The 27,822-nt window shown below is 37.9% G+C and overlaps 1 protein-coding gene across 1 annotated transcript in view; it reads right to left on the bottom strand.

Annotated features, from left to right (window-relative positions):
• The window catches only part of PTPRO (protein tyrosine phosphatase, receptor type O), a 201,939-nt gene that overhangs the window by 24,591 nt on the left and 149,526 nt on the right, over nucleotides 1–27,822 (bottom strand). The window contains 6 exon segments of the mRNA XM_023749835.1: nucleotides 3,342–3,377; nucleotides 8,039–8,122; nucleotides 10,414–10,482; nucleotides 14,813–14,933; nucleotides 16,783–16,915; nucleotides 18,812–18,951. Of these exon segments, the coding sequence (XP_023605603.1) occupies nucleotides 3,342–3,377; nucleotides 8,039–8,122; nucleotides 10,414–10,482; nucleotides 14,813–14,933; nucleotides 16,783–16,915; nucleotides 18,812–18,951 (583 nt within the window).

The following is a 27,822-nucleotide window of genomic DNA, read 5'->3' as shown; positions in this document are numbered from 1 at the left end:
TACTCATATGTGTGGTTTCTAGAAAATTCTGGTTTATGGGGAAAAAAATACGGATTAGACCCTGCAGACTTGTAGGAGTTATGGTTTTACTTTACTTTCTGTGTGATCTTGGAGAGTTTACCTAACTCTTCTGAGATTCAGCATTCTCAACTATAGAATACTATTATCATACCACCTCACAAGGTTGCACACCATGTTAAAGAACCTTGACAGTTTAAAGAAGCTTTACAAGTATAAGGAATTGGGTGCTGACTACACTGTCTCCCCAGGACAGAGGCAGGATTGTTGGTGGAGCAATAGATCCAGAGAGCTGCCAGGGCCTCACTTTGAGAGCCATGCTTAGAGGTTTGCATATCTATCAAATGATATGCAGGTTCAGAGGTACCATCTAATAAGACATCCGAGCATCTGTAGCAAAAGTTGTCACCTCTTCTCTTGTTTGTTTTTTAAAAAAATAAGCATTGTGGCTTATATCCTGTAGTTTTTCTTTTTTTTCTTTTTAAATATATTTTTATTGTTGATAGTATTATAGACATCTCCCATCCCCCCCCCCCCTTCTCAGCCCCTACCCAGCACTCCAGGGCTTCACTACCCTATTGCCCATGTCCATGGGCTATGCATATAAGTATATAAGTTCTTTGGTTTATCTCTTCTCATCTCCCCCAACTCCATATCGAGGTATGTCAGGCTGTTCCATGCCTCCCTGCTCCGGGTCTTATTTTGTTGGTCAATTCATGTTGTTCATTAGAATCTACAAATAAGTGAGATCATGTGATATTTGTCTTTCTCAGACTGGCTTATTTCACTTGGCATATTTTCCAGGTCCATCCATGCCGTCTCCAACAGTTTTCTAAAGCTGCTTACTGCACCTATACTCTACCGACTGACCTGCTCCCCAAGCTTCTGCAGCATGCTGTCCTCTGCCACCTACCCCAAGCCTTCTACTCTGTCAGGGTCCACATAGTTGCCCTTTCTTTTAGTCTTGTTGTAAGTTACTCAGCTTATGTCATCTACAGGTGGCCTTGTATCTTCACAGCAAATACACAGTTCTTAATAGCCATTTGTTTAAAGTTGTTGATTAGCTAATCTGATAGTTAACTTATTTTACTAGATTTTAAAGGCCATTAATACCTCCCAGATAATACATTTAAACGTTAATGGTTTTTCTTAATAATAATAACAACACTAATGAGTTATATACACCTAAAATATTTACATATGTTATCTTGCTTGATTGATGGTAAGATAGACATGGCCACCATTACCCCATGCTCCAGATGAGAGAGTCAAGGCTAAGAGAATCAAGGGAGTAGTCCAAGACCACATGACCACTGAGCCGTACAACTCTGGCTGGAACCCAGAGAGAATGATTTCCGGTTAAAAGCTTTTGTACTTCAAACTTGCCATCCTTCCCCCAAAATGGCGAAATGTGGGAGCGTCAATAGAAACACCAAGTCAGAGAAAATATTTAGGGGTTAGAAAAAGCAAAAGCAGGGAAAAGAGAGAGACAGAGAAAGAACCAGAAACATCAGGGAGAGGATGATGAGGAGAAGGATGAGAGAAAGGAAGCTGGGAGGGAGCAGAGATGAGCAGGACAAAGATTTAGAGGGAAAGGGGGGAAGGAGAAGGTGCAGGAAAGGAGTGATGGGATGAAGATGGAAAAGGAGAGCCAAAGGGATATGGTGGTTGGGGGCATTTGGGGTGAGAGAGAAAAAGTAAAAAGAAAGTAAATAGAAAGTTGGGGAGGAGGGTAGAAAGCGCCCCAATACATGGCTTTTGGAGAAGGAGATCGGCTTAGAGGGAAAACGAGAAGAGGGAATGAGGAAGCTGGCTTGATGCAATGTTCTGGCTTGTGGGCAGTTTCCACCACCCCTAACCTCTACCCAAACTTCTGTCCACATCCTGCTTCTCCTTCTCCTCTCTGCCTGGGCCTTGGGAGGAGCAAATCCTGATGGCGTCTCACTTTTTGGTTCTGAGACCCTGTCTTTTAACTGTTCTAGCCTATGCTTCTCTATCTCATGTAACAACCCAATAGATAATTTGGGCAACAAAGTCTTTCTGTTTCTGTCAAGTCATTCCTTCCAGGTGACAGTACCTCTCCTCTCTTCAGGCCAGTCTTGTGTCTCCTACATCACTTGGTATATGCCAATGGATGCATACCGATTTGAAATAGATTTAGGAAAAAATTATTCTGTCATTTACATGTGCTAAAATATGATGTCACTCAAGGCTATATAGAAATATTTTTGCATCAACTTTTTTGTATTATGTGCTCTGTGACTTTGTCCTCATTGGCATAGATGCCATAGATCTGGCTGGAACCCCTAATTGCCTCAGATTAATTCACCAATATTCTATCCTGGGCAAGTGTCAAGGATGAGCTCTATTTATAGATGTTCCACTCTTTATATGCACAGTTTAAGTGAAGGCCTGGAGGTGAACATCTAATTAGGCTTTTGAAATCAACTGATGGTTAATTTTCACCCATCAGAATCTTAATTCTTATGACTTAACAGTTCAGTAGCTAAGGAAAACCACAGGCTAGCAAGAGCAATTGTCTTTTTCTATTTATTACAAAGCTTTCCTGAGGCAGCACTTCTCAAAGCATTTATTATAACATCAAATCTAGTACAAGCCTCTCTGCAATAAGCACAGAGCTTCCAAGTACAAAATGACAAAGGCTTTTGTACAATTTTGATGTGGCTAAAAGTTAATTTTTTTCTAGATTTAGAGAAACATTTCCTTCAGCAAGACTTTGATAATTCCTAACAACCCATTCTTTCTCAGATTTCACTTGGTGATAATATTTTTTATTCCTGATATGGTTTCTGTGATACACCCACCTACTTAGTAGTCACTCCATCCATATGTGTAAACACACCAACACATAATATCTTAGCTATTTTAATACACAATTGCCTCTTTTTTAAAAAAAAATCATTGTAAGAGTTTATTTGAGCCAAAATGAGGATATATATGCCTGGGAACAAGATCCCAAATGCTCCTTGCTTCTTTCTTAAGCATCCCTTCTATTTGAAAATAAACAATCTTTTTAACTTGTAATGTTAACACCATTATGAAGAACATTTTTAAAGAAAATATTTTAAAATGAAATAGTAAGAAAACTTACTGTATTACATACTTAAAAATTGCTAAGAGACTAGACTTTAAGTGTGCTCACCACAAAAAGAAAATGATAATTATGTTACAGATGGAGATGCTAGCTAATGCTAGAGTGGTAATCATATTGCAATATATAAATTTGTCAAGTCAATACATTATACACCTTAAACATGCACAATGTTAAATATCAATTATATATCAATAATGAAAACACTTACTTAGTCAGTTTTCTCTTCTTTAAACCATTTTTACTCCTGAGAATTAAAAAAAAGACAAATTTATCTGGGCAAAAGAATTGATTAACATAATGATTAAACTTGAAGAATTTTAAATAATTACATCAAGCACCTCAATTTTATTTAATTTTCACTAAACATATCTCAGATTTGTTTAATTACTTTTCCTTAAATGAGAACATAATGATAATAATTCCAGAGTCATAAAAAAACTCTATTAGATTACAGGAACATACCTATACTTTATATTTAATATTTTCCAGAAATAGAAATCTGGAAATATATAATTTCTTGCTACTGGTGATTAAGTTGCTAAAGTCATTTTGTAAATACATAAAAATACCAACCACCTGAATTCTCCAGTTCTCTAGGTAAGAAACAAAAAACCAGGGAATAACAGTGAGAAATAATGGTGGGAGGGAGGATATGTTGGTCTCTTAATTAAAACTAAAATAGCTTTTCTGAACACTTTTGTTGGGCATGTGAATTTGTGCTACCAGTGTTGGCTTGTGTCTTATATAATTCTACTATGGCATTGTTTATATTCAATTATAAACTAGCTTTTAAGCTGTTTGAGGAATTGAACCAATTACCTGGTTGTTCTTAATTCATTACTAGTTTGTAAGCTCTACACAAGGTATGCTTCAGTTAATTACAAGGGGGTACTTTAGGGGAATAGCTTTCAATCAACAAGTAAGGTAACTGACCTAGTAGCTAATGCTAAGATAGTCTGCTGAAGCACTTCATTATTATATTTTAATTTCTTACATAAGTAGTACCAGGTATGATTGTGAGCAAATACGTTTTATAAGTATTTTCAAGGATCTTTGAAGATTGATGGTAGCAACCAAACTTTCAGAAAATAAACAATCTATACTAAATAACTTGGTGCCAAAATATTTATTTACATGAGAATTATGCATGCTGGGATACCTCCATTTCCAGAAGGCCTTCAGCAGAATAAAGCACTACTTTCTCTGCTTGCACAGCGCTTTACTCGCGGGGCATTTCTCACATTGTCAGACTGTCTGTCCACCAGACTGCTAGTCTGGCTGCTTGACTATTCCTTCCCCCAGAGCTGAGCACAGTTATTGGAACACATAGTGGGTGTTAAATAAATGCTGATTTAATTCAGTTAAAACAAACAACTTTGCTATGTCACCCTGACCATTTTACTTAATGATTCAATTAAGAATGTGATACTTGGACTCCTGAGGTCCCATTGGAGAAATGGGACTTTCGGATGGAGAGAAAGTAAGGCAGGACAGAAAATGTAGGGGAATGTCTGTAAGGCAAGTGGTATTTATGGCTTCAGGTAGGTTTTATTCTTTCCCAATTCTGAGTGAAGACAATCCATTCAATAATTCCTGTCCTCATCCTCTCTTTGTCTTCTATACTTGTGATTTAAAGGGAATAAACATTCCAGTTTTTACTTTGCCTCTCCCTTATCCCCTCACAACCCCACTGTAATCCTGGGCAGAGCTGTGCCATACAAGCATTTGGAAACCTAAAGAAATGTCCCTGGAATAATTTCCTACTCAGCCCTTGCAATGGTAATTCAGCTAACTTTAGGAATAGCACATTTACTTCATGTAGCAGAATGTTAGCATAGATAACTAATGGTTCTAGCAAAGTTAGGAGGCTGCCAACATATTTTATGATTGGGAGTGAATTTTTTTAAAAGAAAGAAACCTTTCCTTACCGAACAGACTGTAAGGGAACCGGGGAAGAAACAAATGTATGTGGGAGGGTGACACTGAATAAATTCAGTGCTGAAATATTAAGCTGCTACTATTCACAGCTGTGCAGAAATCTGACTCATGGAGGAGAGGCACTGGTGTTTCTTTCAATCTCATTCATTGATTGAATGAACTTTAAACTCATGTGAAATTCTACCACATGCTTTAAGATGACTCATTGTCATACTCTGATCATCATAATTGTAGGTCTTCATAATTGTGTAAAACTCTCATTGTTACACCTAGATTTTGCTGAATTTCTATAGATATCCTAAGGCTGTAGGACATGTCAAAAGGACTGAATTATGAGACTCCACAGCAATACTGATATAATTATCCAACATTTGTAATTGCTGTGTTCATTCTAAGACTAACCTCACAGGAAATTCATTTTTAAACATGTAAGTTAAGGCTTTGCTAACAATGTTAACTTCAGCACATTATGGAAAAAGCTAGTGTGTGTGCATGTTACAATGAACATGTTGGGTGATGCTTAGGGTATCATTTCATTGCAAAAGATTTTATAAATAACTGACAAAACCATGGTGTTTGTCCATATAGAAACATAGTATATGTCCATATAGAATGATACACTTCTTTTAATTTTCTCCTGTCATTTATGTTAGGGAAGGTTCAATACCCCAATGATTTCAAGAAGCGAAGCTGCATTCTTTCTAAGTCCTTCATGGTATGACAGTCTTAGAAAGCTAGCCAGATTGTAATTCATTTCAAAGAAGAATATAAAGCAATGACAGAGCATGGGATTCATGATGATTAAAAACAAAACCCCTCCCCAAAGTCTAGACATCCCCAATTTCATAAGCACTACTTACTTTCTCATGAGCTAAATGGAAATCACCCCCAAATCTTAAGAAAAGGTCTTTAGAATTACATCATCCTTTGAGTAGAGCATGCAATAACCATGAGCAAAAGTTTAGCATTTTAAAGTAAATAATACTTCATGCTTAGAATGTCAACAACTGTGGAGGACTTAGGACAGGCAGATGTATGGAAGTAAGAAAAAAGAGGGTAATAACACTGAATCCAGATAGACGATCTGAGATCATGAAAGTCAGAAATCGTGGCAGAATACAATCCTTAACTAAGCCAACTGAGCACTGGGGTTCAGCCCCGAATCTGTGACCATCCTGGGAAAAGATTCCAGCGACACTATGAGAAAGAGAATTGATTTCCACACGAACCACTAGAGACATCAGGAGGATTTTAGAAAACCAATAGGATCATATCTTCTCATGAAGTGGATAGTTTAGAGAAGAAGCTGGGCAGTGTGTTAGGAGGGGGGTGAGTTATTAGATGAAAAGTAGCAAACAGCAGGGAATTCGGGCGGCTTTCTGAGTACTGAGCTAAGGTAGGAGAAGGGACCATGAATTTTACTTCGATATTTGGCATGGCACAAGCCTCAGGCTGAAAGCATAGATTATGATCAGTATATTTTTATTGATTGATCTGTGTGTGTGCAGTTTACTGAAAGTGACAGAAAGCATGGGGCTCTGTGTTTTGCCTTCTGTTCTTGCCTGGAGATAACCATTTCCTGTTTCAGGATTGTTTTTCTACAAACTACTGAAGGGCGTTTACCCCTATCTCGGGTCTCATGTTATTTGATTAGTACTGTAAATAGTGGACCTTGAAGGGTTGCTGAAATTTGATCTTGTGTTCACCAGAGGGACCTTTTAAAAAAGACATGCAAGTTCTTGCTGGGTAGCTCAGATGGTTAGAGCATCGTCCAGATACACCAAGATTGGGAGTTCAATCACTGACAAGAATCAACCAATGAATGCATCAATAAGTGGAACAGCAAATCAATGTCACTTTCTCTCTAAAATCAATAAAAAGTTATATATATATATATATATATATATATATATATATATATATTAAAAAAGACATGCAAATAAGCATAGGCCCGCCTGATATAAGCTTAAAATGAATGGTGGAAAATGAGAAAAATCAAAGAATTAAGCAAGGGACACATTCGTATAAAGCTGCATTCTAGTGCACTACTGTGACTTTCTGCGGCTTTTTATCTTAACTTATACGCCATTTCTAAAAAAGTAACAGTTTACATGGAGCTATGGCATGACACTCAGGTACCAGTCATTCAAGAACAGTAGCTCATCAAGTGCTTAGTTAATCTTCTTCTACCTATATTTCCATATCTCTAAAATGGGGTGACAATACCCTCTGCAGAGTAATGACAATGAAATAAGAAAGCCCTAGCTGGTTTGGCTCAGTGGATAGAGCGTCAACCTGCGGACTGAAGGGTCCTGGGTTCAATTCCAGCCAAGGGCACATGCCTGGGTTCTGGGTTCGATCCCCAGTGGGGGCATGCAGGAGGCAGCCAATCAATGATTCTCTCTCATCATGTTTCACTCTCTCTCTCCCTGTCCCTTCCTCTCTGAAATAAATAAAAGAAATATTAAAATAATAATAAATAAATAAATAAGACAGTTATACAAAGAGGCTTGAACATGGTCATTTGCCCCATATTCATTAGGTTAGCATTCTTACACAAAACAACCACATGGAGGCGCCAAATGAGGGGGTAGTGCTCTGGGTTTCTCTACCTCAATGCATTTCTTCCTTCTTGGGAATATGGAGCTCTGCAATGGATGGAGATGGGAAGGAAAATGGAAAGCATCATTTATAAAGATGAGAGGCCATTGGATTGACTCGGGAAGAAACAAATGACGGGTAGTGCGTGGAAGGAAAGCATGCCAGAACATCGCAAGAAGAAAATTTAACCGGGAAACATTTTTGTTAGCATCTCGGTACCATTCACTGTTTTAATTCATTTCACTGACGAATAATTTTAGATGCTGCCAACACATAAAAGAATTTTTCTGTTTTGTTTACTCCCCGAAAGCTAACTTTTAAAGGCTGTGTTAGGTAAATAGTAAAAATAAAATAAAAATCACTTACCAAGGATTAATATAAAATGCCAAAAGATAATCAGTCCAAAGACATGAAGGTAGCAGGGTTAGGAAAGCAAATATACTCCTACGCCTGTGAGCATTAATAGATAACAGGTGTAAAGATGAAGAAGTGGCAAGAGTTAGTAAGATAAATTGTGAACAGACATCAGTACATTATTCACTGGAATCAAGTAAAATGAGCACCTTAATTATAATGAAATATTATTCCGTTCTGTGAAATTTAAACCTGAGGGCTGAAGTGCTATAATATTGTCAAAATCAGTTTCATTCACACACAGCCTCTTATTGTAATCAGATTTTTTTCCAATGTATTTTGTGTTAATTAGTCTGCTATTAGGTGATTACATTTCGCATTCAGTGAAATGAAGCGCTTAAATGCCTCATTAGTTATCTCAAGTCTTCCTCTTGGGTATTATCCTTGCAGTGCATAACTAAGTCTATTTTAAGGAACCTGTAAAACATCATTTGGCAGCCGTGGGAGGGAATATAAATGGTGAGTTCACATGTACCGGTCCTGGTGAAGACTCAAAGCTTTCGGGACCCTTTCCTGTCAAGCAGCACTTTTAGCGCATTACTGTGACTTTCTACGTTAATTTTATTTTAACTTACACACCGTTTCTAAAAAGTAACCCTTAGCACGGAGGTAGGGCACGACACTCAGGTGCCATTCATTCAGAACAGTAGCCTAGTCTGTGAGCTTAACCAGTACTCAGCGGAGTGGGAGCAAAACCACTGAGTTTCACTTTAATTCTCTTTCAGACTGTTGGTCTAAAATGCATGGTTTGAAACCAATTTCAAATATTCCAACCAGTTGTAACATAGAACATTCATTAATGCAGATTTAAAAATATCGTATGGTTGCATCGATAGCTATTCTGAGAATTAGGGGGCAATGCTGTCGCCTTGTCACCTTAGTTTTTACAAATCTGCACTGAGATAGCTATTCTCAGCCTGAAAATGCTGGGCCTGGAGAACCTGTCTTTGCCAAGAGTTGAGAATTTTCTTGATTTTATAGAAAAGTCCCGAAGTGAAGTCTCTTTTGCCTCAGTTCTCCCGTAACGGGTCTCCCATATTTTATAAGCTGTGACTGGTTGTGCAGTCAATACACAGCTCTCCTGGGTCACGTGTACAAATGAATCATTTCCTACTTGAGCCGCTCACCACCGCTCTGTGACTGGACCATTTTTAAAGATGGGCCAGGCGGCAAACAAGTATCAGGGCATTAGTCTCTTCATCTTGCAAAATGTGGTAATATATTTGAACAAAATGTCTCCCAACTTTTCACCATCAAGGGTATATGAATTTCTCTCTCTTCACCATTGGATTAGTCATATTCGAATAGCAAAATTCCATTCGGGCTAAAATTTAAAAATAACACAAAAGCATCCTATTCCAACTAGACTTTCAACCAAAGTGGGCCTCAGGTAGATAGGTGCCCACTCAGGGAGGTAGAGTTTATATTTTAAATAGAACCCTCCCTCCCTCATTGATTCTGTAGAGTAAAATTTCCAGTATCACATATTGATTTCTTTCAGATTAATCATTTGGGGGGATTAGTAAAAGCAGAACAAAGATCACTTACCAAGAATTAATATGAAATGTCTGTATTTAAATGTGCTTTGCATGGTTGCTTGCACAAAAGCCAAAGTAGCTCATGTAAGCAGCGTTGGCTGTAGTAAATGGTTACTTAATTAGCCGTTTCGCTGGGTACTGATTGCCATGTATCGTTAATTCTCACGTATCATTGTTAGGTACAATGTCAACCAATTGAATCCCCTGAAAGTGCTTTCTTAATTCTCAAAATACCTCCTCCCTCCAGGTCCTAAATACTGAAGAATAAAGAAAAATGATGCCATGTTTTCTCATGGAACCTTCTTGGCTTTGATATTTATTTACTCTTAAGTGGGAGTCGAGGGCCCTGGGCTGTATACTTCTCCTTGATGTTTGAACAGAGGTGGTGGCTCATGTCCCCAGGCACTGAGAGGTGAGTGTAAGTAGAGATGCTGTCTGTGCCGCGTGCTTCAGTGGGGTTTCTTGTCATGCCGCCAGCCCCCACTTGGTCAGTGTAAGCCCTTCTTGGGCACAGTAATGGGCTACTTGCCTAACTGATGATTTAGTCCTTTGTTTAATATAGTAAATACAGAGCAGACTATGACACGTTTGCTACTTCATAATTGTATTAAACTAATATATACCAATATACTCTGTGCAGATCTAACCTTTGAAAGTCCACTGTCAGAGAAATTATGTAAAAGGATAAACAGACAAAAAACATTTATCCCCCAAAGATAGTAAAACACAGCTTGGAGCACAAATAGCATAGCTAAGTGGTCTGGAGGCTTGTTCTGAAAGAATACCCACCAGTTGTATGGAAGCTTTCCATCCCTCTCCAAGGACGCAAAATTGACAAACGTTCCCGCTCCACACTCCCTGTATGAAAGGAATCACAAGATCAAGGTGATGCTTGATGGAGCACTCTTTTACCTCGACATATGAGTCTTTACCGGTTCATCATCATAACGTTACATTTTATAAAGCTATAATGAGTTCTATGGGTTTCTCTTTGCATGAAATGCGAAATAGAAAGATAAAGCAAAACAAAACAATTTTTCACAAGGTCACACATCCCCACAGCAAGCTGAGGCCAAAAGGTTTCAGTTCACAATCCTTTCCAAAGGGCACTCAGGATCCTAAATAAATCTTTTAACTATTTGGGATTTAATATTTTTTACAAAGTAAGTTATAGCAACTGTTCTAGATAAAATGAAGGTTTCTTTCTTTTTTGTTTTTTTTTGTTTTTGTTTTTAGCAAATATTCTTCACGGGGTTTTGTCTTTTATAGCATATTGATTTCCTCTCTATAGTGATGGTGGATCAAGGTGTATTGTTTCCTTCTACCAAAATTTTCCCCTCATGCTGTGATCCCCATTGTATTCATCACTTGAGATGAGAGTAAAAGAAGGATACATATTAAAACAGATTGGCCTGTGCAGAACCTCTTATCCAGAATGTTGCTCATTAGTCTGTCAGCAGAAAATATTGTTAACCTTTTTTCTAGAATTGGAGTAAAAGGGTAAACATATTCTCATGCTTTCTCTATCTTTTGCTTAATATCATGCATCAATAACGTAGCTCACTGGGGCTCATGCATCTCATTTTCCCTCTCCATGAAATTATGGACTTATTTAGAATTGAAGCAGAGATTTTGACATTACTGGCACAATATGCTAATTCAGCTCTTTTCCTGTTCTTATCAGATGTTCTAAGAATAGTTTTCTTCTTTTGAAAAATACATGACTATATTATATCATTTTGTATTTTAAATTACACATCAATTGACTTTCCTTTGTCCATTTCCTATAATATATAGGAATTTATTTACATTTAACTTAGAAGAAATTTTTTTTACCCTCCAATTCAAGGATTCTTAAACTGGGGTCTAAGGATGGAATTTAGGGCTCTATGAAGATATATTTAGCAGTTCCTTCAATTATTAAAGTAAGTAACAAGTCACAATAATATCATCAGTACTTGTGAGATTTGCTAATAACAGAAATTGCAGATATTTTTCTACAATGGCTTTTCTGCAGGTATTGAAATACTGTCTTTATCACTGTGGTGAAGTATGAGAATTACTGTACACTTACTAAGTATTGTTACCTAATGCATTAATAAAGAAGCATGCAACACATTTGTTCTTTTACATACTTTGATGACCATATTTTAACATAATTAGTTTCTTTTTCAATCCTATGTATTTTATTTTATGCACTTAAACAGAAAGCATTATTCTTGGAAGAGAGCCACAGCATCCTCAAACTGCCAGCAGATCATGGCACAGAACATGTTAAGGACCTTTGTCCTAATAACCAGCTGGCGGAAGTAGAACCACTTGTCCTACATTTTTTTGCTGTATGCAGCATTGAGGATGCTCCTGTAATAACACCCTCATTCATACCACTACCCCCATTACCACATTACCGCCCCCTCCACTATTGCTATTACGAGCTAGCATTTGTTGCACACTTCCTATGAGTTGAGTATTATGTTGTGCTATTATTGCATTATTGCTCCTCACTATCCACTAATGTAGGGGTTCTTGTCCCCTTCTTTATTTAAAAATGCAATTTTATTTATTTCAGAGAGGAAGGGGAAGGGAGAGAGAGATAGAAACATCAATGACAAGAGAGAATCATTGATCAGAGGCCACCTGCACACACCCTACTGGGGATCAAGCCTGTGACCTCCTGGTTCATAGGTCAATGCTCAACCACTGAGCCACACCAGCCAGGCAGATATCCTCTTCTTGATATGCCTTGGCCTCCTCACTTTTAGTTTTCCTTTCATTCCACTGGATGTCTCCTGTCAGTCACTCTTGCTGCTACCCTTTTTTTCTCCATGAAAATCTTAATACTAGATTATTCTGGTGCTTAATCCAGAGATTTCTTTTCTAATTTCCACTTCCTGGATTTCATCCCATCTACAGCTTTAACACCATGTATATACTAACAACTCCCAAATTTATATCTTCAATCCAGACTTCTCTTTTGAACACCAGACTTTTATGCTCCTACTCCACACCTGCACTTGCAGTCATCTCCAGCGTAACGTTTCCCAAGCTAAAGTCTTGATGTTCCCCCTCCAAAATCCTTTCATGTGAAATCCTATCTCAGTTTATGACAATTCCATCTTTTTGGTTGGTAGGGCCAAAAATCTTGGAGTTATGCTTGATTCCTTTCATATTCATCCAACATGCAATTTGTTAGAAAATCCTATTGCCTCTCTTTTCAAAATATATCTGGAATCTGATCATTTTCCCCTACCTACCATTGCTACTCCTATGGGTTGAACTACTACCATCTCGCTCTTGCCTGGATTATGGTCATGGCTGCCTCAGTTCTCAGGCCTGCTTTTGTCCTTGCCTTATTACAGCCTGTTCTACATAAAAGTCAAAATGAAAATGTTAAAATGTAAGTCAGGTCTTGTTAATCTCCGTTTAAACTCTGGAATGGCTGCCCATTTACTCAGAGTAAAGGCCGAAGTCCTTACAACTGCTTATGAAACCCTATATGATCTGACATCACCTCCTGCTGCTCCTCCATGCATTTCCGCTGCTTTAGCCGCTCTTGACATCCAGCTAGTCTTTGAACCTGCTAGTCGTGCTCCTGCCTCCTCTCTTGGGTGCACACTTCCCCCAGATACCACATGATTAACTCTCTCATGTTCAAGTCTTTTCTTACATGTCACCCTTTCAGTGAGATCTACCTCCCTCCCAGAGCTCCTGTCCTCATAGTCCCCAAACAGGTACTGCCAATCTCTCTTACTCTGCTTTGTTATTTTTCTGTTACTGTCTGCTAACATACAACCTAATCTTTTAACTTTTACCGTTAGTATTCATTGTCTATCTTTTTCACTAGAAGACAATCTGCCTGTTTTGTATACTGTCATATTCCAAGCACCCGGAGGAGTCGGACACAAAACAGGTGTCCAATGACACTTGTTAAATGAATGGATAAAGTTTCCGTGGGCTCCCCAGGGACACATAGGTTGTAAATCAAGATTTGACCCTAAGGAGTATGACTTCAGAACTTCATGTTCTAGCCACAGTGCTGTGCCACTACCCTCACTATCCTTCTAAGATTTGTTCTAATGCCAACATGTAGAAGCTTGATTTTTATATTCTTGACTAATCTCTTTTCTTTACTTTCATGTTATTCCATTTTTATATCCTTCCTAATACAAGTTAGTGCATACCTTTAAATGTATTTATTTATCTACAAGTCTCCAGCTAGGCTCTAAGTTCCTCGTGGACAGCTTGGATGCTTGGATATCTGATTTTTTTTTTACTATGCCATACATTTATTTAAGAATAGGTGAATGATAGAACTCTGAGAAAGAAGGATGTTGATTGATGACAAGTCAGCCAACTAACATTGGACAAATATAAATTTGAATAAAATTTCCCAAACCCCCAAACCTGCTAGTACTTAACTAGGTAACTGGTTGTGTGTGTGTATGTGTGTGTGTGTGTGTGTGTGTGTGTGTATTTTAAGAGAACTTATAATTGTTTTGATAATGTACAGACCACATTGTTCTTGACAATGTGCTCTGATAAGAAATGCATCAGTGGTCAAAGGAATAGGGAATCATCAAAATCATAAATCAAAAGGCTTTTCTAACTGCAAGAGAAATGAAACTGCCTGCAACTCTGAATAATATGAACAAAAATGATGGGGGACTTTTAATGAACCTAATCACAAACTCTACAAATAATTTATCATAAGACAGCTTCAACAGAACTAATGAGGAAGGGGATTTTCTTTCTTTCTTGTGGTCTCCACATATATTAACTTCTTTTATCAATCATTCTGAGTAGTTATAGATTTTTCTTTTACTCTAAAACAACTTTGAAATTATCCAAATGTAATGCATGGGCCACTTAAAATGACAAGATCCATAGATAAGAGGTCTGATTTTGTGTAAACCAACAATGTTTGGCTTTACCTTTCCAATGGTAATGTTTTCTAAAATAATATTAAAAGTCTTCTTAGAAATCATGACAATAGTATGATAAAGGCTGGGGAGGGGACAGCAGTGAAGGGAGTCAATAGGGGGAAAAAGGAGGACATCGGTAATAATTTCAATAATAAAGATAAATTTAAAGAAGAAAACATGGAATAGAAGTAGACAACTTACTGCTATAAAAGCATACATGTATGATAAATAAAATATTGTAAAGGCTATGACCAAACTTAACTTACCTAGCCATCTGCAGATGCTTTCTCCTGAGAATGATCAGGGTGACCAGCAGCAATCCAATTAGCAGGGTGCTAAGAATGGCCAGCACTGAGATGACTACCACATTGGGATTCATCACTGTAACTAAACAGATACACCATACATTTTAGTTACAGCTTCCATTACATGGAACCTAACCGAACCCACTCATGGTTTTCCATCTGATTTTGAGAGCAATGGACTTGTGACAACAACAACAGCAACAATGATGTTTCTCCAAGCTGACAATAACCTCTTCCTGGCCAACTACAAGTTAGTGGATTGATCAAAAGTATTTAAGGCCTACATTCTGGATGTTCTATAAAGGGAAATGATAAACTGTAATTCCTGTGATATAGTTTAAATTCGTTGGAAGTCATTAACATGTATTTTCATTCTTTAACTTTTTCAGAAGCTTGCAAACTCTTATTTTACACCCACGACTTTAAAGTCAGAAAGCACCACTGTCTATTTCACTCACAACTAATAATGTATATGAAAAAGGCATTAGCGAGCTGCCATCTGCTACAGCACTTAACACATCGCTAGAAGCAGGCATTCTGATGATCTGTAACCATATGTTGAGAGGTTTTCCATCTGTACAACTCAAGAGATTAAACCTTTTCATAAGTTGTAGGGCCCCTGAGAACAGAGGTTGTGTCCCTTTCATATACTTTATATGATGATCGGTCTATAATGGCACTACACATTGCCTAGCTCATCACACTTCATGGAAGAGCAAGGTATTAAAGGTGGGAATTTATACCAAATGTTTTATAAAACTACTAACAGTGGGCCAGAGGAGAAGACAAGAATGATACCATCCTCTGTACTGATCATAACATCACGGAACTGGCTGGCATATACATCCCTAGGTCTCTGGGTGTTGCCACTTCCCATTTGAGACAATGTGGGTCCAGTTCATGGGCAGAGTACTTGAGCAAAAAGAACAGTAGACTCATGGTCAGAAGAGCTGGTTCAAGTTCACTTGACTACTAATTGCCATTTGGGGAGGCTGTTTTATCTGTCTCTCTGGGCCTCATTATCCTCACTAACAAATAAGTTTAATAATATCAACTGCTTCTGGCTTGTTGTGGAGATGACAAGGAGTAATGAACAATAAGTTACATTTAGAAGAGTGTAAAAGGATGTAAAAGTGAGATACTATTGATATGATATACTTATTAGGTCTATTTTTGTCCTCTCTTCTGAAAAAACAAAATTTTAAAAATCCAAAGCAAACAAACCAAAAAAGCCTACACTATTAATCATTGGATACAGTGGCTAAATATATGATAAATGTCACAGAAATGAAAATGGATCCAGTAAAGGGTAATGTGATAGGAAGAGTGGTTTTATTACAGGCAGTTTCATGGGAGATCTCAGATTGTAGAAACAGACTCCAACAAAGAGGGGAATAAAACGTATAACTCAGAAAAAGAATAAGGAAACAGCATTATTCTAGACCTTTCATTATTTTTAAATTTCCCCACTCATAGTTTCTGCTTGATTGGAAACTTTTCTGCTCTGACTCAAAAACTGAGTCTTGCCATTATTTGACAGCTAATGGCCAAAGCTGAACTAGATGAACCGGAGTTGGTTAGGGTACTGTGGCTACCACTGAAGAGGGTGGTGACATTGATATCAACTAGCATTTAGGCAGCATGTGCCAGGATTTTATGTCCTTTATTTCTAAGCCTCAAAACAGCTCAACAAGGTACATATTATTATTCTAGCTTGACAGATGAATAAACAAAGGTTCAGATATAGGAAATATCTTCCCCTAAATCACATAGGGATTGAAATTAAGCACTCCCTGATCTCAAAGCTTGGAATTTTTCAATAGAACAAGCATGGGTTCCATGAAAAGGATATATGTATATATAAAACATACAAAAATTTTGGAAAGATATAACTTTTAAAGACACCAGATCCCCCTATTGCATGTAGTTACCCATTGTTGAGACGGCTATAAATGTGGGGACACTGGGGCTGTCGTGGCTAAAGCTGGTGACACTACAGTTGTAGGCAGTGGCAGGAAGAAGGCTGGAGATGGTCACAACATGAGAAGAAACAGAAATCGGTTCCTGGAGATGCAGAAAATTAAATAAATGTTATGTAACCTTCATTTATTTTGACTTTTAAATTTTTCATAGTTGAGTTGGTAATGGAGGGACAGAGTAAAAAATTTAAAAGACGAAAAAGGATAGCAATGAAAACTAAGTTATAAACAATGCTACAGGGGACATAACTTCACAATTATGGGAACATAAGTATATGTTCGCAAATACACATGTATGTATGTATATGTATTTTCATATTCATAGCAATTAGATTGCTGGGTCAAAAGTTGTGTATTTTTAATTTTGAAAGTGTCCTCCATAGACATTTCCAAGTTATCTACCTACTATCAATGTCTGCAATGCCTGTTTCCGTAACTACTTTTAACATAGCATACTGGCAAACTTTGAGCTTTTCCAATCTTATTAGTGGAAACTATACCTCACTTTAATTTTATTTTGTATTTCTTTATCCATGAGAGAAGGTTGACCATCTTTTCATATTATAAGAGATTTTTGTGTTTATTTTCTGTGAAATTTTTGTTTTGAGTTGTTGGTCTTTATCTTTTTTATTTGTGGTAGTTCTTTGTATATTAAGGACACCCTCCCCCTTCCCTTTGTCTGCATTCTCAGCTTTTAAGTAGCATCCACCAAAGGCATAGAGACTTTGCATTCTCAAAAATATTTAATATTAACCTATTCTATGCAGAATAAGTTGTTAATTTGGTGAGCCAGTAGTCAGACTAGTGACAAGTATTACTGCACAAAATAAAAAGACGAGCCAGTCAAACAAGGACCTGAAAACTGCCTAAAGAGATGAAAGGCATCAGCACTATTTCCCACTCCCATCTCTCACTATCCTATAAAAGAATGCTTCTAAGAAAAGACTTGCTAACAAGACTCAGTTATAGGAAGTAGCAGCCTACCCCTTGTTTTCTTAAAGAAAATATCACTGCAGTTCTAGAGAAAAAAACCCCCACTACTGGCAGAGCAGTGGTTTTCAAAAAGAATTCTTAGAGTGGAAAAAAAAAGATTCTGCTGTCCAGTAGAAATGAAAAAGAGATAAGTTAGTAGAAGTCAATATCAAAAGGGAAAAGGAATAAAGCAAATTATCTTAACACTCAGTTGAGTATTAAAAAGATTTATACTCCCAGAAATCTTTTTTTTCAATCTCAAGAATTTCATTATTTTAAAAGCATCAATTATTCACTGTATTTCATGATATTCCTCACACTTTCCATTTTCCTTCCATGTCTGACTGTAAAATATTTTTGAGCTGTCAGACAACTCAGTGCTCATCATATTTGCTGTCTGTGATTCTCAAGCTTTAACAATCACCTCACCCATCCTACATTTTCCCAAACAAAATGACCTTCCTTCCTTACTAACTAGAGATGGACCCTTCTTTTCATTTTTCTTAGTAATATGCATCTCTCTTGTGGCACTTGTTTTAATTTCATGATTTCTAGAATAATGAACTATCCACAACTGTAAGAAAAAATTTTTTTGAAGGCAGGTATTAATTCTGCCATTTGTGTTCCATACAGTGACCTTCACAAAATTGGAATCAGTTCATGTTTATTAAATGATGTTTTCCATGGCAGTGTCTTCATCCTCTCAATGGATTTAATGTCCAAAAGGAAAAGTGAACCCCCTTAATCCTTCAGTCTGAACCAGAGGGGCTAAGGTTTAGGGACAAAAGAGAAGTTCAAAGTTGAAAATAAACTTGGCAATTTGGCAACTTGGTTCTACAACCTACTTTGGGCTTGTTCTGAGCATATTGTTAATTTCACTGAAACACGAAAGCATAAATGCAGTGTTTTCATTTTCTATCGGTCTAAGAAAGCAAAAGTTTTCATTTTGCTCAGCTAATTAGCCTTAATCAAAGGTAACTCAGAGAAGGAAGAAGAGCGTGTACAGTACCTGCAGTTTTGTTTCCTGACCAGAGCCAACTTGTTGACAGAAGACTTCAAAGAAATCAGCTACCCCCTCTTCCACCCACAGCAGAGTCACCGAAGTCTGGGTTTTATTCACTGCAAAGAGTGATTTTGGAGGAGCTGGTTCTGAGCAAAGAAAAAGTTTAAAAATGTTTAATTAAATGTAACGTATTCTTTCTTCTTTCACTGATCAGCAAGATAAAATAGCCACACACAAAAATCCAAATATAGGTAGTTAAGAGCGCCATGAGGATTTTATATTTCTTTTGAAATATCTCCTTTCACCAAGACAGGCATCTTAACTGCCTTTTTTCCTCTTCTATTTTATACTTCTCTTTTTGGAACAGTTCTGTTTCCTACTTCAGGTTTATTACAGACATCAGCTATTAATAGTTTTTATGTCATCTACACTGGCGTTAGCATGGCCCTGATCATCCAGAGTTTATGGGTAAGAAACAAGCACCTATACTTATAAGGCTGAGAAAATGAAAGTGATGTGTGTGTTCCCTACTAAGGAAAAGATTCAATCTGGTGGTTAGTCAGTAACTTGCCTTCCTTTCTCTTGAGACTATTTAAAATAATTTAGTTATTTAGGAATGATTTCTTGAAGTGATAGTCAACATTAAAAAGGGTAAAGCTAACTAGATGATAAGATTTCTTGGTTAAAGAAAAAGATTGTTGAGACAGAAACAGACCCACAGCTACAGAGAACAGACTGATGATTGCTAGAGGGGAGGGGAGGTTAGGGGACTGGGTGAAAAAGGTGAAGGGATTGAGAAATACAGATTGGTAGTCACAAAGCGTCACGGGAATGCAAAGTACAGTATAGGAAATATAATCAATAATATTGTAATAACTATGTATGGTGCAAGATGGGAACTGGAAACAACAGTGGGAATACATTTTCAAGTATATGATTGTTTAACCACTATGCTGTACACCTGAAACTAATACAAAATAGTATTAAATGTAAACTGTAATTGAAAAAAAATTAAAAAAGAAAAATACCAATGGAAAGGGACTAGGTAGTTAATAAGCTGTTAGTGAACTGATTTCTTTATCTTATTCTTTTAATCATGATCAATAAATTAATTCATTAGTCATGTAAGCTGTGCTGTCCTGGCCCCTTCATGCTCATTTTCAGTAATGGAATCACTGAACTTGTTGGCTGGAGACCAACCCCTGCCTGTTCCCAGTTCTAGGAAGTGGTCTGCTGTCTTGTTCCCCAATTCCTGAATCTCTGCTGACCCCCCTCCCTGCGCCGCTGTCCTTGGGCATTGCCTTTCCTTTGATGACATTCTGCATACAAAGGGTTATGTCTGAACCCAAGTTCTTAAACCAGGACCCCTGTGACCTGCTGTCAGACTGCCTTGACATTGCTTGCTTGGACATACCATATTTTGCTGTTGGGTTTACGTAACAGCATACTCTGCCCACCTGGGTGTCCCTGACAGACAACTGCTCCCACTGTTTGCTTGGATTTCTTTTTATGATCAGCCCCCCTCTCCTAAGTCGGTCTCCAGTTCTTAGGTTTTAGAGGAGCTTGAAAAATCCCTGGAAGCCTTTTCATTCCTTTGACAAGTGTATGTCTTTGTGTGGGAAGGTTTAGGCTTTCTTTGTAGAATATCATCATCATGGTCCTGTCCGGAACCCAAGAAGTATTTCAGAATCATTCTTGACATAATCTATTGCAGGTAACCTAAATTTTTGTCAACTAAAAAGAAGTCTTTGTTCTATCCAGAGTCAGCTTGACAAGGGTAGGAAGAAGAGTTGAAGGAGGAAAGAGATGAGTTAGTCTTGGGAAAGAATAATTTACAATAGATGTCAGGAGCCCTTTCTCACTTGCAATGGATTGCTTACTCTTCCAGACACTGTATTGTCTCACTTTCCTTCTGATGAAGATTGTTGATAAACAGAGACCAACTTCCAGTTCCCACACTGCTAATAGGGTTATGAGTCAGAGAATAAATCCTCCAGTGATTCTGACTTGGGTAGAACTTGGACCTTTGAAAGCAAGTGTAAGGTTGTCTGGGGGTAGGTATGAATTATTTGTTAGGCTGAGCCTGGGTTATTTCTCTTGAAAAATTATACACCACTGAACTGCTCCTCAGAGTGTGTCTATTGGACAATGATTAGAATCCCTAGGACACCTCTTTATACATTTTTCTCATAGGTAGATAACATTAGTTTAGTTATCCGATATGAACATTGCCCGAATCCTTACTAATCTCAAGATCTGCCTTTTTTACACATGTATTTCCAATCTGTGCTTAATAAATATCTCATTATTACCTTAAACTCCATATGATCAAAATGGAACCTGAAGTCCTTGCCTTCTCACAAATCAATTCTAATTTCAAACTACTCCTGATTCTCTCAGGAGTACCACCATTCATTCAATCATCTAAGATAACTATATTGAGGCTCTCTTGCTGCTCTGTGCCAGACAGCATATCTTTTAATAATTGTTGTCATTTATTCCCTCTATCTATTCTTTTCATTATGTTGCAGGCTTTGTCATCACACATATCAGTCATTACAGTATCCTTTACTCCTTTTCCCCCCTCTAGTTGGCTTTTTCTTCATTTGTCAATGATGGCTTAAATCATTTCAAAACACCACTTTGCTCATGTTAAATCCTACCTGTGCCATGACCAATTGTGATCAATATCTATTGTGTCAAATCCAAATAGGCCAAGTGTTACGGCAGCCTTAGCAAACAAACTAATACAGTCTCTTATTGTTCAAAATATCAAATATAGCCTCGCTCATAAAGGAGAGGAATAGGCATACATTGTTCATGTTATCAGGAGTAAATGAGCTTTAAGATAATATATACAACAACACTTTACATAATATAAAGGGTCATGCAGATATTAGTTATAGAACATCTGATTACCATTTTCTATCTCTTTAAATCTCATTTTAAATATTAACTTATTCAAAATTGCCCTGGTCCATAACACCAGCTTCCCTTTTGGTTAAAATAATTTCAGAGTCTATGATATATTTTTTTACTTTATTGTCTAAAGTTTTACATATGTCTCCTTTTTCCCCAATTGACACCCCAACCCCGCCCAGTCATTCCCACCCCGGCAAGCCCCCTCCACCAGTCTATGATGTTTGATGTGAGAATCTATGGATGTGGGTAATATAGACTGTTTTTACAAAATACGGTATAGATGCAGGGTTGTTTGCTTTTCAGTACTCTCTGAAAGCTTTCTACCATTGCTGCTGTTGCAGTGAACTATTTGGCCCTCTCCCTTTCCTTCTCTTCCCTCTTCGTCAATGCCTCTCCTATATGAGTTGGGAATCCAAACTAATTTTATAAAGGGATCAAGTACAGCGCACAGACCACAGGCAGGATGGAAAGCTGAAGAGCTACCTCTACCATTTAATTTAGATTGGATTAGGAGGGGCTCAAGCTGTTGCGCAGGCTCTCTGGAGAGTGAAGGTGACCTTGAGGGAAGTACAAGCTAGTGTCTAATTCTTATTCTCGGCTCTGGCAGCAAATCTCTTATTTCCTAGAGAATTCCAAAGGGAGCCAGGTGTAATATTTAGCCTTGGAGCAGAGCATTTATTGTCTAAAATCCATCTTTCCCTGACAGTTATTACATTGTTTCTTATTTTAATGTGACCCATTAGCTTAGCTGCTGATAGGGTGATGTTAATGAGGTCAAGATTATATCCATAAGGGCCAACTAGATTCATTCTGCTTACATTTCATACCTTTAAACTTGAGTCATTTTACAAATGCAGAACATTGGTGATAAGGGAAATTCAATAGAAAAACATTCTAAAAAATGATCAGTGGTGGCAAAATCTATTTTCAACCCTCAGCCTCACTGATAGCAATTTGCTAGTATCCTAGTATACAAACAATAGTCTTTAACATCTTTACTATATGTCTTTAAAATCTATTTTTATTTTCTTCAACTCAGGCAGTTCTACCTTAAGCAGAATAAGCTTATAAAGTTGGCCAAAAAAAGCATCTGTGACTTAAGATGTAAACTGCATAAATTATGTTCAACTTAGTCAAAACATCTAAAAAAGAAAGCACTAATTTGAAAGAAGAAAAAAGAGATAGGTAAATTAATGAGAGTGAATTAAGATCGACATGCAATAAAATCAAGAAGAAGAAAAATCATACTGAAGAGCAAGAAACCTTTGCTAAACTGAAGTTTATTAGGCCAATTCTCTTGTTGACTTTGGGTAATTCTCTTCCTAGGTACATTTAATAAGTAATTAGACCATTTAAAAACAACATTGGAAAATTTTTTTAAAAATTCAGGCAAATATTTAGCATTAAACTATAATTAGGCCCTATTCATAAACAAAACAAAATTTTCATTTGCTCAGGAATTAGAAATACCTGTCATTTCCATTACATTTTAAATAAATTCTTTATGGCTTAATAATAGCAAGTGTAATATTCCCTTCTGTGAATCACTGGGTGTGTTTATGGTTTTACCAGCTTATGTAAATTAAGATTGCTAGATTTGCTCAGAAAAAGCTCTCATTTAACTTTACTTAGTTTCGAAACAAAACTTCTGACTTCCTCATTTTTGGTTCCAGAGATATGTGTTTATACTTAGCCTTTTTATTTAGTTAGGAGTTACATATTGCACAGTTCTTAGGACAAAATCATTGCTCGTATGTATCATTAACCTTGTTGCCTTAACTCTGAACTCATGCATGAATTAAATTCTAAAACGTGAAGGGACATTAAAGACCAGCTAGTCCAGACCCTCATTTTATAGATGAGGCAGCTGAACTCCAGAGGGCCTGAGCCACTTTTCTAAGGTAACACAGTTTATCCCTGAGAGCCACAACTGGAATCCAAACCTCTGTACCCCTAGTTAAGGGCCCTTCATACATCTAACCTCCTCCCCACAAACATGGGTGTTTTCCATTCATTTCCATGTAACTGGGGATAATGAAGCCTCCTGAAAAGTTCCCTTGCCCAGAAGACCAACTTATCCAGACTGGGCACTTGCTTATTATGTACATAAATCAGTGCAAAACATCAGTCACTGCCCTATGAGTCCACCATCCAGATTCCTCTAACCTATTCAGAAGAAACTTGTAAAACATGCAAGTCATTTTTTGGTGGGCAGGAGAAACACTTTTAAGGAAGTACGTAAGTTGTGTGGCTTAGCTGTGGGCAGCTGGCAAATTGCAGTGAAACCCCAAAGACTGCAGTGGAAAATGGGAGAGATAAATGAAGAAGAGGCATCAGTCAGCCTCAGGTGCAGGAATGGAGCCATGGAACGGTGACATGCCTGACAGCCTAACGCAGAAAACAATGCTTGCATGGGGCTGCTGGCCCTGCGGGTCTGTACAAGAGGAGTAGCACAGCCGTGATCCTCTGCAAAGAAGTCAATAGGAAAACCTTCCACAAACTCCCATCATCACCATCACCCTACTCACCTGCCCCATTAATGCCCATATACGCTATCATTCATCATCTTACTACAGATTCATCCAGGTTATGGCCACCTCCTCCACTGGTACCTTGGACCATCTCTTCTGGCCCAGGCAAGGACATCACTCTAACACAGCGGTTCTCAACCTGTGGGTCGCGACCCCTTTGGCGGTCGAACGACCCTTTCACAGGGGTCGCCTAAGACCATCCTGCATATCAGATATTTGCATTACGATTCATAACAGTAGCAACCTTACAGTTATGAAGTAGCAACGAAAATAATTTTATGGTTGGGTCACAACATGAGGAACTATATTTAAAGGGCCAGAAGGTTGAGAACCACTGCTCTAACAAGTTTCACCCCAACTATTCTGTATCATCAATTCTTCCTGTTCTGTTGAATCACTCTAATTAGCGCATGGACAAGCTGTTTCCAGCTACTTAAGGAAATAAGAAACACAAAGCAAAACCCAACCAAACAAATTAATACTCTTGGGTACTTTCAGCTCCTGCTCATTTTCTCTCCTTTTTACAATAATACTCCTCACAAGTTTTGTTATTCCAGCTATCTTTAGTTTTTCCCCTTTCGTACTCTCTTGAAATCCTTTTAATTATTATTTTTTCTCACCACTCTATCCAAATGCCTCCTCCTCAAATCACCAGTGACTTCTGGGTTGTGAAGATCAACGGTCATTTCTTTTCTTGACTTATCAGCAGGCTTGACAAGTTGACCACTGTACTCACTGAAGCACTTTCTTTGCTTGGCGCTTAGCACATCACATTTTTCTGGCCCTTATTTCACTGGCCACTCCTCAGATTTTTTTGCTGGTTCCTGTTCACTACTTCCACTTCTTCAGGATAGAGTGCCCCTGGACTTAGTCCTTGGACAGCATTCTTTTTTCTTTATTCATTCCTCAATAACCTCATCCATTTGGTTTCCTGAAATTTGTATTTCCAATCCTAAAGACTCCAAGCTCCAGTGCCTACTCAGTGTCTGCTCTTTAATGTTTGACACCTTCAAATGATGACACACCCAAAACCTGAACTTCTGATTTTTTCCCCAAACCTGCCTCTGCCATAAGGTTTACCAGCTCAATAAGTAGTACCTCTGTCCTTCCAAAATAAAATTTCTATCACCTGCATGACTACCATCCTGATCCAAGCAAGTATAATATCATATCTGGATACATGAAATAGCCTCCTAACTTTAAGGTGATCATGTAATTTATCAAAAGTGTCCAAATTAGCCCTGGCCTCTTTGGCTCAGTGGATAAAATGCCAGCCTGCGGACTGAAGGGTTCCAGGTTTGATTCAGTCAGGGCACATGCCTGGGTTGCAGGCTTGATCCCCAGTAGGGGGTGTGCAAGAGGCAACCAAGCAACAATTCTTTCTCATCATTAATGTTTCTATCTCTCTCTTCCTCTCCCTTCCTCTCTAAAATCAATAAAAATATTTTTAAAAGTGTCCATATTAAAATAGTTTGGGGAAGAAAAAGGATTGCTAAAGAGGTCAGTGGGGATGTACGGTCATCTTGTCTAGCTGCCTTTACCCTTAGCCCTGAACAGCCTACCCTCCCCAAAGAGATCCTGTAAAACTTACCAGGTCATGTGACTTCTCTGCTGAAACCATCCAAAGGAGTGCCATCTTACTCGGAGTAGAATGTCTTTTCCATGACCCTTCATTATCTGCGCCTTTGTTACCTCTTGGCTCTTTGATTTACTACTCTTCTGTTTACTTCACTTCAGCCACACTGCCTTCCTGACGTGTCTTTGAACTTGCCAAGCACACCGGTCCTTCTGCAGCTTTGCACTGTGGTTCCTTCTGCCCCAACAGAATCTCCTCCCGTTATCCACAAGGCTCACTCCTTCCTCCAGGTTTTCACTGAAATATCACCTTTACAGTACAACTTGCCCTATTCCTCCCCTCCTACAAAAATTGCACCCCCTAGTCCCCATAACACTTCCCCCTTCTTGGCTTCATTTGTAATCAACTTATCACCTTTGGATATCTTATATTTATCATTCCTTTTTCTTCACTAGATAAGGGTAGAAGTTTTTTCCCCCCATTTATTTCTGTGTCCTCTGCACATAGAATAGTGCATAGCACATAGTAAATTCTTTTTAAAAAATATATTTTATTGATTTTTTACAGAGAGGAAGGAAGAGGGATAGAGAGGTAGAAACATCAATGAGAGAGAAACATTGATCAGCCGCCTCCTGCACGCCTCCTACTGAGGATGTGCCCACAACCAAGGTACATGACCTTGACCGGAATCGAACCTGGGACCTTTCAGTCCGCAGGCTGACGCTCTATCCCCTGAGCCAAACCGGTTAGGGCTAAATTCTTAATAAGTATTTGTTGGCTGACAGAATGAATTCATTTTTTAAACATTATAGAACCTTAAATATTTTATTAGCTTCTTTTAACTGACTGGCAGCATATAGTATATATTCTTCCTTCTTCCCTTCCTTCTCTCTGTGTTCCATTGACACAATTTATTCTCATTCTTATTTTATTAAATATATTTTCTTTCTTTTTTTGTGGGGTTAACGAGGATAACAAGTTAGTCACTTAGTAGGAGAGAATTTAAGAAAAGCATGGGTGGATAGGGAGAGGAACTTTAACTTCAGTATACTGTGACTCACAGCACTTTACTCACTTCTTACCAAATATGAGAACTGTGTATTTCCAAGCAACTATATCAAAAATTGTAAACTCAATGACTTCAACATAATAATAAATAAATTTTCTCAACTGGAAGTGAGACCATAAAGGTTAGTACGTGTGATGACTGGGCTTTTATACAGTTAGAAATGACATTTCATCCAAATGTGTGTAATTATTTATAATCTGAAATATTATGAGAGAAAGTAACAGATTCTAATATTCCCCAAATTCCTAACATCTGAAAGTCTTTAAATTTTTTGGCCTATAGTCCAATTATGTTTTACAGATTCTTAATTTATATAAAATCTTTCATGACTGAGGTTAAAAAAAAATCAAGCCAATGTCATTAATACCCAAGTTCTAAAACAGGAAGCCACACAGATGGGTGTGTGGCTCCTCCCTGTTCTGTTAAATGTGTTAATAGAAAATGGAAGTTTTTATTTAAAAAAAAAACAACCACCACCCAAATGCAGGAAATCATAAGCAACAGATGGATATAAAGTACTGGATCACTGTTTCTAGACACAGGCTCAACAGTACGTGGTGGGTCAAATTTCTCAAGGTTCAAGCTTGCTCAAATGAGGACATTGCACTAAATTACAAATCTCTTCCAGCACTAGAGTTACTTACTTCCTTATCTTGAACTTGCCTGAGCACAGCTATGATCAGGGTAAGGCAGAAGTTTGGCAATAGTGGTGTAGACAGTCTTGTCTTTTGGCTTCCCCTGGCCCCGTGGGCTGTTTCTTCTGTCTCTCTTGCTGGCTTCTCCTCCTCTGCTCAGTTTCTAAGTGCTGGGGTGCATCTTCTATGCTAGACCCAGGGCTTCTCTTCTCTGTTTCTGCCTACTACTTGGTGATCTTATCCACACACCCCCAAATTTCTATTTCCAGCCTAGAAGTCTCTCC

This window comes from Myotis lucifugus, unplaced genomic scaffold (assembly GCF_000147115.1).
Source record: "Myotis lucifugus unplaced genomic scaffold, Myoluc2.0 scaffold_10, whole genome shotgun sequence".
Taxonomy (NCBI): domain Eukaryota; kingdom Metazoa; phylum Chordata; class Mammalia; order Chiroptera; family Vespertilionidae; genus Myotis; species Myotis lucifugus.
This window is presented reverse-complemented; position numbering and strand designations above follow the sequence as displayed.